The following is an 11,329-nucleotide window of genomic DNA, read 5'->3' as shown; positions in this document are numbered from 1 at the left end:
CCTGGGCCGTTAGCCCTGAAGTGACTTCCAGCCCTGGCTGCTCTTCTCTTGTCCTGGGCAAGACCCAGACCTCTCCAGGCTGTGGATTTCTCATGGTCCCTGCCAGTTGTACAATCCTTTTATTCCATGGTGCTAACTTGTACATTTAAAATTCTTTCTAGTCACCCTTCAGATGGAAATCCACATGAGGAAGTTTAGACTCACGTTTGTTTTGTAAAATTCATTCTATCGATAACACAATTCTGAGTTAATTGACCTTGTCTATACTTAATATAAGACATTAAAGTGAAAAGAATTACAAACAGACATGCAGAACTAATCAGTAGTATGAAGCCTGTAAGAGGTTGAAATTTTATGCTGTAAGAGATGTAAATTACACTCGTTAAGAGACAAAATGGTACAGATTGTAGAGTAGTTCTTGACAACGTAGTTGATTTAAAAGTATTAAATAAAGCTTTGTTACTTGAAAACATTTTAATTAAAACTTTTAATTTGAAATTCAGCATGTGCTTAGTGATAATTGAAAACAATTCAGTTAAATACAGAGGCCTAATTTATATTCACTGGGTAAAGGCTGCTGCTTATTAAGGCCTAATGTGTCTTACTTTGTGAATTGCCTCTTATGGAAGAAGCTTAAAGGAAAATGTGGCCATTTCCGGCAGTCAGCACCAAGCTAATAGGGTCGGTATACATTAGGCGCTCCTTGGAAACCGTATGGGGCAGTTCTACCCTGTCCTATAGGGTCGCTATGAGTTGGAATCGACTCCACGGCAACGGGTTATACATGGTGCCTACCGGTTAAGCTTCCCATTCCTTTATGTCCCATTTTCGGTACTAAATTTAGGCAGAAAGATTGATATCGATTGTATGGCTAATCTTAAGGGGTTATTTTAATTGGATTAAATTAATGGCCACTTTTTCTACCGTATTTTAGGCAAATACAGCCCGCCTCCTATATTTGTTTCCCAGCCGCTCCTTCTCCCCTTGAGGTATTTTTGAAATAGCCGCTATGCCAGTTTTTTTCACATGGTGCTGTTAAAAAAAATTGGCATAGCATGCTTATAAAAATATCTTGTGGAGGGAGGGAGTGAAGGGCACACAAATGTAGAAGGGGCAAGTTATTTGTGTAAAGATACGATACATATCTTACAGATTTAGCAAAAATATTTTTATTAAAACTTTACAGCCTCATTAAGTTATATTCATAATCCCATCACCTACTACTAATAATTATTTACATTTTCCCTTTCACAGTGTAAATATGTGGGTGTATATACTTTGTGTATGTATGTATAAACATATATACACACATATTATGTATTTTTGACACGTTAATCTCAATATTCAATAGTGGTTTATAAAAAAAAATTTGTGTAGCTTTTTTTAGTTAACAGTCTTAATTTCTTCGTGCTCTTCATTTTCACATCGTGTTAGATTTTTTTTTTATTGGAGTCATTTTTAGTTTGAGACTTGATAATCTAAGTATTTGAAAGTAATGCCACTTAACTATTGACAGTAACAGTTTATATTGTGTTTATTCATATTTGTATATTATATATATGTAAAGTATTGTAGGAAACCCTGGTGGCGTAGTGGTTAAGTGCTAGGGCTGCTAACCAAGAGAGCAGCAGTTCAAATCCGCCAGGTGCTCCTTGGAAACTCTATGGGGCAGTTCTACTCTGTCCTGTAGGGTCGCTATGAGTTGGAATCAACTTGACGGCAGTGGGTTTGGTTTGGTTTTTGCTTAAAGTATTGTAAAGCTTAAATTTTATATTTACATTGACACATTAAGAAGGTTTTGTATCAGAAACCATAAATGAGTTCTTTGAACGTACTGTTTGTCGGCACTAATTTTATGTGCTGTTTACACAGTCCATCAGTTAGAAAAGTTACCGTCTAGAAAGGCAGTGAAGCAGAAACGTGTTGCAGCAGCATCCAGCTGCACAGAAGCGCTTCTCTAACCCAGGTCCTCTGGATCTGTTCTGAAGACTAGAGGACGGAGTAGAACTGCCCATAGAGTTTCCAAGGAGCACCTGGTGGGTTTGAACTGCCGACCTTTTGGTTCGCAAGCGTAGCCCTTAACCACTACGCCACCAGGGTTTCCACCAGGAATTTTGGTTAAAACATTCTTTCCTAGAAGACATAGGTCCCTGAAGTCTAGATAGCAGTACTCTGGAGTAAACTGTCTTTAAGGTATTAGGAAATGTGATTGAAATCCAACTGCCAATTACAGAACCATTGTGTCCCTAATGGCTATAGTCCCCTCGCATGCTATATTACAGTTTTTTTCTAGACTTAAAGTGTATTCCCTTCAAAAAGTTTCTTTAGATTTTTAAAGTCAGCGTATGTTATAATTAGTATATTGTATTTTTTATTACAAATCAGGGCAAAGTGCAATTGCTGGAGAAGAACCTCCCAAAGGCTCCATCCTGCAGGAAGTCCACCTCAAGTTCCTGCTGACAGGACTGCTGTCAGGACTGCCCTCGCCACAGTTTGCTATCCGTATGTGCCCACCACTGACCACAAAAAATATCAAGATGTATCAGCCCTTGCTTGCTGTTGGTGAGTATTTGACCTGTTCTCTTGGTTCTTCATGCCTGTGTTACACTTCATAAGTCATTGAGGTTGCCTGGTTATTAGAACACCCAGCAGCACCACAGAAGAAAGGCCTGGCAATCTATTTCCCTACAGAAAACCCCGTGGAGTGCAGCTGTACTCCGTAACACATGAGGTCACCATGAGTCAGAATCAACTTGATGGCAACAGGTTTTTTTTTTTTGTTTAATTACTAGAAAACCTTTTAGTTGAGAGTGCTTGAAGAGGTTAAGTACAAAATACTATTCGTCAGATATCATTTCTCTTCATTTTGTTTACCTTTTCTGTCCTTTTCATCTGCCTTTTTGTTTATTTTCGATCACAGTAATAGCTCATCTACCCGAGGCCAGAGGGTAATGTCCCTGCTGCTGTTGCTCTGTGTCCCAGAGTTTCAGGAGGACCGTTCCTGTGATGCTGAGTCCTACACCTGGTCTTTTCTTTGATAACCCCAGTCGTTTCCTGTTGGTGGCATTTTGTAGGGGGCCTTTGTTAACTAATAAAGTAGTCAGAGTTAATAGGTTTACAACAGCAGTGTTCTTCATTTTCTAAGAATTATATCATCAACATTGTTGAAAATGGCTGTCGTCTCTACAAACTAAGATTTGCCCTTTGGGCTAAAATTGGCTATTTTTTATGCTATAGATAGAAAACTTAGTCTGGGTTTCAACTTGCTGACACGTTAATTTCACAGCAAAGTTAAACCTAAGATTAAAACACATGCTGCAGTATTTTTGGAAAATGGTCTACTTGTTTGAACATTTCAGACTTCTTCTTATGATGGTGTCGGTTGGCTTCTGGCCACGTGATTTATGATTGCTCTCTTTTTTTTTTTTTTTTTAAATATGAAAACGTGACCACATTTATTTTGTCATCAATATGTCTCTGTTAGTTTAATGACTGATTATTGACTTCTAAAGACTCATTTGGGTATTAATATTTGGCAGTAATATTATTTTCCCATTTTTTCCATTACTGTCCTCTGAAAGTGATTTGAATTTTAAGGTTCAGTGGTACTAGGGCCTAGACTAATATAAATGTTCAGCTTCTTTCTTTAAAAACTGCTGATTCATATTAAACCTTTTTTGGAGGCTTTAATTAGGATTAATCAGTGTACATATATACATATATAACATATATGTGTGTGTGTGTGTGTGAATATACGATGTACATTATAATACCAAAAAAAAACCCAAATCCGTTGCTGTCGGGTCAATTCCGACTTACAGCATCCCTACAGGACAGAGCAGAACTGCCCATAGGGTTTCCAGGGATTGGCTGGTGAATTCAAAGTGCCAGCTTCTCGATTAGCAGCCAAACTCTTAACCATTGTGCCACCAGGTCTCCAATGTACATTATATATAGCTGTATAATAAGAAGTTTGTCAAGGTCTGAGATTTCCGTTGTAGAATAAGCTATCTTATACTGGCATATGTCGTTAGGTACCATTGGTCCGTTCTGACTCAGCGACCCCATGTGACAGAGTAGAACTGCCACATACGGCTTTCTGGGCTGTAATCTTTTTGGGAGCAGATCACTGGGTCTTTTCTCTCTTGGAGCCCCTGGGTGGGTTTGAATCACCAGCCTTTTGAATTGTTCTTATGCCCGAGCCCATTGTTGCAGACAGTGTGTCAGTCCATCTCGTTGAGGGTCGTCCTCTTTTTTGCTGACCTTCTACTTTACCAAGCATGATGTCCTTCTCCAAGAACTGGTCCTTCCTGATAACATATCCAAAGTACATGAGATGAAGTCTCACCATCCTTGCTTCTAAGGAGTATTCTGGCTGTACTTCTTCTAAGACAGATTTGTTCGTTCTTCTGGGAGTCCACGGTATATTCAGTGTTCTTCACCAACACCATGATTCAGAGTCACCAGTTCTTCTTTGGTCTTCCTTATTCATTGTCCAGCTTTCACATGCATATGAGGCGCTTGAAAATTTAGAGACTTATTTTATATCTTTCACTTTGTTATTACAATTCCATAAATTCAATACACAATTTGATATTCAGTGTATACCAGGGGATTGAAAATACCAAATTGCCAGTTGCCTGGTATACAGTGAATATCAAACTGTGTGTTAAATTTATGGAATTGCAGTAACAAAGTAAAAGATGTAAAATGAGTCTCTATATTTGTTTTGCAGAGTCACTAGGGAAGAGAAGCAGAGTTCATCTATAAAATGACTTATCCTTGTGGTAACCTTAGAGTATTAGATCATAGTCTCAACATTGTTAAAACCGCATAATGTAAAAATCATTGGATTATTATAAACACCTGTTTATTTAAAAATCTTAGTAATTCTTTAGCTACTTTTTCAGTACCAGAGGTATTACTATGGAATAAATGATAAACATAAACAAGTATAATACTGTGTTTTTCTGTAATGTTTTTGTAAAAGTTTTCTGGAGATTTACTCGGCAGGTATGCTAAAATTGGAATTTGTCTAGCGTTACACTTCCATTCTGTTGCTTTGTGTGAATCCATGAATCCATTTAAATCATGTGCAACGAGGAAGCAATTGTCCAAACAGTTCCACCGCTCACTGTTCTTGCTTATAAAAACATTGTAAAGGACTGAAACGTTACTTTCTTAAGTATACCCATGTCCCTTTTAATTAAGTTTTAGACACACTACCTGAGACCTGTAGATATAATAATACCTACAAGTGATAATTTCAGCAATAGCAGAAGTAGTGAGTTAACTAACCACTTACAGTGTGTTAGGCGCTGTCCTGAGTTCTTTACATATGTTTTCTGATTTAATCTCCAATAAGGAGGTTTTGTATTATTGCTGTTTTCAAGAGACAGAAACAGTGATTTAGCCGGGCAAGTAACTTAACCAAGAGTATAGGGAAAAGCCAGGGCTTGGACCCAGGCCTCTTAACTCTAAAATCTACAGTTAACCACTGTAATTTATTATCTCCTTATGATTTATTTAATATAGAGGCAAAGCAAAACGCAAAAGCCTTGTAAAGAAAAATTAAAAATCTGGTTAATGAGCTCTGCTAGGTTGCCTTTTTGAGGACTATGGTAAACATTGTGAATCTCAAAAAAGTATAAATTCCCAGGTGTGGAAAGCTTTGGGAAAGTGTTTCTTCAGATTTTATGTGTATCAAGTTAGGTCGTGAAGTCTGTCTGTGACAGTTTATTCCTGGAGTTAGGTATAATTACAGAGCACCTGCAGTTACGCCCAGTTTTGATAAGGGGAAGGAAGATCAGAGAAATTCACTTTTTTTTTTTAAACAGGTAACTCAGCTCCCTTTTATAAAAGATAAATAGTATAAAATGATTAAAACCTTGAGAAAGTTTTTTTTTTTTTTGGAAAGATCCGGAAGCCCCGCTCAGTTAACACTCTCCTGTTGCATCCTTTTGCCAGGCACAGGTCACGGCTCTGTCCTGGTGTACCATCTCACCAGCGGGCTGCTGCACAAGGAGTTAAGTGTCCACTCCTGTGAAGTCAAGTGAGTATGTCCTTGTGACCGTAGTTCTTATCTTAGCTGAGATCACAGAGGTAGGAAGGGTCAAATCTCAGAGACTTTTCTACATTGAATACTCTGCAATGGTGTTTGAGAGTTGTCTGATTATTTGACTGAACACCTTGAATAATAAATATTCTTGTCCAGCTAATGGATACATTAATCCAGGATGAGTCCTAGCTTTATAAAGGATATTGTGCCATAGAGAATGTTTTCTGTTGATTTCTGCATCTTATTTACTATTTGACCCCTAAGGTCCACGCTGTTTTCTCACCAGAAATCATGTGTTCCCTTGTTCGGGTTTAGTTTGCTTCTCTTATAATGAAGACCCATTGGTAGGGCGGCCCATGACAAATTTAATTAAGTTGTTTTAATTGTTAATTAATCTTATTCATTTCTTTTTTAAAACATCATCAGAAAAGAACCAAAACAATGTAGCATTTAATCTTTGACTCTGAGACATGATCTGTTTCGTGAGTGCGCCTATGTGGAGATGGGTGGGAAGGCTCAATGGAGAGAGGAGCACCCCTTGCCTTGTCCATACATATCTGCTCCCTAGCAGTATTTTACTGGGCGTGTGGCTGTTTTTCTGTGTTGTAAAGTTACACGTGTGTAAATTTATTAAATGGTAGTTCTTCATGGTCTTTTAACTGAGGTATAAGAAGAATCATCTTCTGTCCTCTACACATGACATAATTGTAGATTTCGTATATATGTTTAAATGTTAGTGAACTGTTAGTGAACACCTTATTTATCCTGACACATTTCTGAGTGGGGAAGGGGTAAGTGTCAGAACTCTTCATGTGAACGAATACCTTGCCTTATTCGATCAAGTGCGTTGTTTTGTGGCATAGCCCATGTGAGTGTTTATTACTGCCCCATGCTGTGCCATCCAGTATCCAAACACGTTTACCTGGAGCAGTCATGTCTTCCAAAGCTTTGGGCTTTTTGCAGGGCAGCAGCTCAGGTACCTGGACCCTTCCCAGCTGTTCATTTTCTTTCCTCTGTTAGAGTGTCTGCAGTTTGCCATCCGGGCACTGCTCCCAGTAACCCCTGCTGCCATGCAGGTATCTCCTCCCTTTGTTTTCTTCTCCCTTGGCATTTCCTTGGCTTCTGTGTTTGGTGTTCCCTTTTGTGGCCAACACCAACCAATCAGAACTCTTCTTTTAATTGATACTTGTTCAGGTGCTAAATATTAATACTTTACATGCATCATTTCATCAAATCCCCACTGAACCCTATGAGGGAGGCCTGGTTACTATTCCCAATTTATATAAGAAGACACTGAGAATCGGAGAGTCATCTGTGAAATAGGTAGATGGAACTCAGTCCGGGCTTTTCTGAGTTCACACCCTGAACTCTTTATTTTATACACTTATGTAGCACATGTGCTGGGTCTCCAGCCGAAAGTACACCCAGGTCGGGAAGAAACATAATGGCAGTAAAATACGAGTGTGGACTGAGCCTGGGTTCACGCTAGGAGTTTCAAACATCCTCTGAAAAATCAAGTACTTCTCAGTTGTTGTCTGAGCGCTGAAGTCTTTAATAAAGACACAATAGCGGGTTTATCAGCAAGCAATTGATTTTAAGTAAGATTGGTTATCTTGAATCAATTAGCCAGGTCATAAGTATCAGTAAACACATGACTTAGACATGCTATAATAATATTCATGGTTGAGTAGCATTGACATTTGAAGCGTTACCTGGGATACCAAGTAACTCCAAGAGACCTACTCAGACAGGCTGGTGTTGTAAATGATCACAGAGATACACTCCATTTTTTTACATGAATTTTCCCTCTTAATTGCCATTTTCAATGATAATCCACTTTTATATCCAGAAATGATGTCCAAGAGGATGCTAAAATCCTGCTGTCTTTTTGTTTTAGTTAATGTAATTATAGTATCACAATTGAAAGCTATAATAAAAAATTCAGATGTGTTATAGAAGCTACTGAAATTATTAGCAATAAACGGAATACATTATAGATTTTCACATGCAAATAAAAAAGCCAGCTTTGAGAAAGTTTGTTTTCTCCCTTGAACGGAATATGTTTTTTCCAAACCACATAATCACAAGTACTTGAGTCTTAGGCATTCACGTGGCCAGGGACGGCCTAACCGAATAGTTGTGTATGTGTTCTTTTAAACCATGGGTTTTTTAAGGTGTTATTTTTTGAGCAGTTTTAGGTTATAGAAAAATTGAGCAGAAAGTCCAGAGTTGGCACTTACCCCCATCCCCTGTTAGTATCTTGCAATCCTGTGGTACATTGGTTACAATTGAAGAGCCAAGATGGATACATTGTTACTGCCTAAAGTTCATAGTTCACTAGGGTTCCCTGTTTGTATTGTGCACTTCTATGGGGTTTGTCAAACGGATAATGTCATGTGTACACCTTTATAGTTTCACCACCCTGAAGGTGCCCCGGGCGCCACCTGTACACCCCTCCCCCTCCCCTAAACCTCTGTCAGCCACTGATCATTTCACTGTGTGGAGTCATACAGTGTGTATTTTTTCAGACTAGCTTCGTTCACTTAGCAGTGTGCATTAAGCTTCCTCCTTGTCTTTTCATGGCTTGATAGCTTTTTTTTCTTTTAAATCACTGTACTCCATTGTATGGATGTACCACAGTTTGTTTATCCTTATACCTATTGAAGGACGTCTTGGTTGCTTCTAATTTTGGGCTATTATGAACAAAACTGCTATGCACATTCATATGTAAGCTTTTATGTGAATATACTTTCTCATTCCATTTTGGTAAGTACCAAGAAACATGATCGCTGGATCACATGGTAAGCCTGTGTAAAAATGGCGTGATGGAGCCATCTGACCTCCTCTGATTTCCAAGGGGGAAGGAGAATCAAGGTCAGTAGCCCAGGGCTGATTCCTGTGAGGCAGAGGTCAGACATACCTCCTCTTGTCCACCTTTTTACAAATTCTGACACTAGCGGCTCCTCCCACAGCGTTCTCTGCTTCTCTGCTGAGTTTGATGATTCATTGCATTGGCCGCGCAGAACTCATAGACCATGCTCACAGTTATGGGGTTTATGAGGGAAGGAACAGGTTATAGTTCAGGATCAGAAATGACTCAGGTTACAGTTCTTTGGTCAGGAGACCCTCATCTCAGCCATGCCGGCAGGCAGGCCTCTCTCTGGCCCTCAGCCTCTCGGCCTGGCCTCTGCCCTGGTTGGGCAAGTGTTACAAAGCTCTTTAGCTCTGTCAGTAAGTACCCAGAGGCACCCCACTGCATCAGCAAGTCTCCTGCCCAAAGGCACTCAGCCCTCTCGCTCTGGATTGGCAAGCCCCACTGCGGCTGTGTTGTGCGGGTCTCCTGGTTCCTGCCATCTCGAGCCACTATTGCTCTTGCTGCTGCTGTGCTACCATCCCTCACTGTCTTAAGTGTTACAGCTTCTCTCTCTGTCTCCTGGGTCTAGTTGGTTCTTAACGCAGGGATCCCAGGTCCAAAGGATGATTTCCACTCCTAGCTCCTCTTTCTTGGTGGTAATGAGGTCCCTACTTTCTACCTCGGGGATGGCTCACTTGAAGCCTAGCGGAATGGTAAAACGGACCAGTCCCCTCATAAGGGTTCCATATACCTTATTTGCATGGGCCCACCCCCATGGGCATTGTGTGTAATTTATTTGCATAGTCCCACCCTCACAGGAGTGCCATATACCTTATTTGCATTATTAGCAAACTTTCCAATCCCTTTAGTGGGCCACAAGCACCTTATTTGTGTATTTCCACCCAGTCATTTGGTGGGACTTATAAGACCATGGCTAGAAAGGCCGTATTAGAACCATCTGTCCTACCACAGCCTGTGTGTAACTTTGTCCTCCACAGTGCCTCTGTACATTTTACGTTGCCACCAGCCAGGAATGAGGGTTCTGCTGCTCTGCATCCTTGGAAACATTCAGTGACTGGCGTTTCGGATTTTAGTTGTCCTAGGCGTAGAAGTGAAGAGACTAGATCAGGGGTTGGCAAACATTTTCTGTGAAGAGCTAGATAGTAAATAGTTTCGGCTTTGCAGGCCGTTCAGTCTCTGTCACAACTACTCACCTCTGCCCTTGTAACACGAAAGCACCCATAGATGATGTATTTTTAAAAATCACTGCTCATCAGTGGTGATGAGCAGCTGCAAATGCAGCAGAGGTTTGGCAGGGATTGCCTCTCAACTTGCCTCTATTACCTTGTAAGCAATGTGTCCTCTGATGGCTTTGAGAGTCCATGGTGTTGTCGGTGTGGCCCCCTCCAGTTTTCATTCTCTGCAAGCTGTGATGGTGTACAGTCTCCAGGTAGGTTAGTGGGGAAAAAAGGTGGAATCACCTGAGACCAGTCCCACGTAAAGAAGACTCCCAGGTGTCAGGTTTTTAGGTGGTTCTCTTCTCATAAGTCTTTCTCTTCGGTATTTCTCTTTTGTGCTTTTCCCTAATTGATAGATCATTTAGAATTTCATCCATTTCTAAACCAAACCTCCTACTTCATATTCTTTGTTCTTGGAATTTCTGCTCCCTAACCAACTAAGAAGGAGCCCTGGTGGCACAACGGTTAAGAGCTTGGCTGCTAACCAAAAGGTCGGCAGTTCCAATCCACCAGCTGCTTCTTGGAAACTCCATGGGGCAGTTCTGCTCTGTCCTGTAGAGGTTGCTGTGAGTTGGAATCAACTTGATGGCAGTGGATTTTTTGGATTTTAACCAACTAGAAAGGGGCCCTGGTGATATAGTGGTTAAAGCGCTCAACTGCCAACTGAACTGTTGGTGGTTCAAAACCACCAGCCAATGCGAGGGAGAAAGATGTGGCCTTTTGCTTCTGTAAAGATTACAGCCTTGGAAACCCTGTGGGGCAGTTCTACTGTGTCCTGTAGGGTCGCTATGAGTTGGAATTGACTCTGTGGCAGTGGGTTTGGTTTTTTTGGTTTTTAACCACCTAGAAGTTTTTATAAAATTTGATAAAATGCCCAAGTATACCCAGCATTAAGCAGTTTGCTCAGAATGATGCCCGTATGGCTTGTTTTTTTCAGAAACTCTGGCGGCATAGTGGTTAAAAGTTATGGCTGCTGACCAAAAGGTTGGCAGTTTGAATCCACCAGGTGCTCCTTGGAAACTCTGTGGGCAGCTCTGCTCTGTCCTGTAGGGTCGCTATGAGTTGGAAATGGGTTTGGTTTTTTGTTTTTGTTTTTTTAAGTAGTTGCAGTTCTTGGAAACTACTGTGACTCTATCCCTGGCCAGATTTTAAGTCATTTTACTGCTGCCGTGAACCCTA

At 40.4% G+C, this 11,329-nt stretch overlaps 1 protein-coding gene across 8 annotated transcripts in view; it reads left to right on the top strand.

Moving 5' to 3' along the window:
• Positions 1 to 11,329, top strand: part of WDR11 (WD repeat domain 11) — a 54,726-nt gene that overhangs the window by 14,912 nt on the left and 28,485 nt on the right. For all 8 annotated transcript variants that reach the window (XR_010318050.1, XR_010318049.1, XM_064269233.1 and 5 more), the window contains exons 10-11: positions 2,386 to 2,562; positions 5,968 to 6,052. Coding sequence is in view for 6 of the 8 variants with exons in the window: in XM_064269233.1 (XP_064125303.1) it covers positions 2,386 to 2,562; positions 5,968 to 6,052 (262 nt within the window). In the remaining 2 variants the exon portion in view is untranslated. The remainder of the gene's footprint in view (positions 1 to 2,385; positions 2,563 to 5,967; positions 6,053 to 11,329) is intronic.

The sequence above is a fragment of the Loxodonta africana genome, chromosome 16 (genome assembly GCF_030014295.1).
Source record: "Loxodonta africana isolate mLoxAfr1 chromosome 16, mLoxAfr1.hap2, whole genome shotgun sequence".
Lineage (NCBI taxonomy): Eukaryota > Metazoa > Chordata > Mammalia > Proboscidea > Elephantidae > Loxodonta > Loxodonta africana.
The sequence above is the reverse complement of the archived record's forward strand: the minus strand, read 5'-3'. Positions and strand labels throughout refer to the sequence as shown.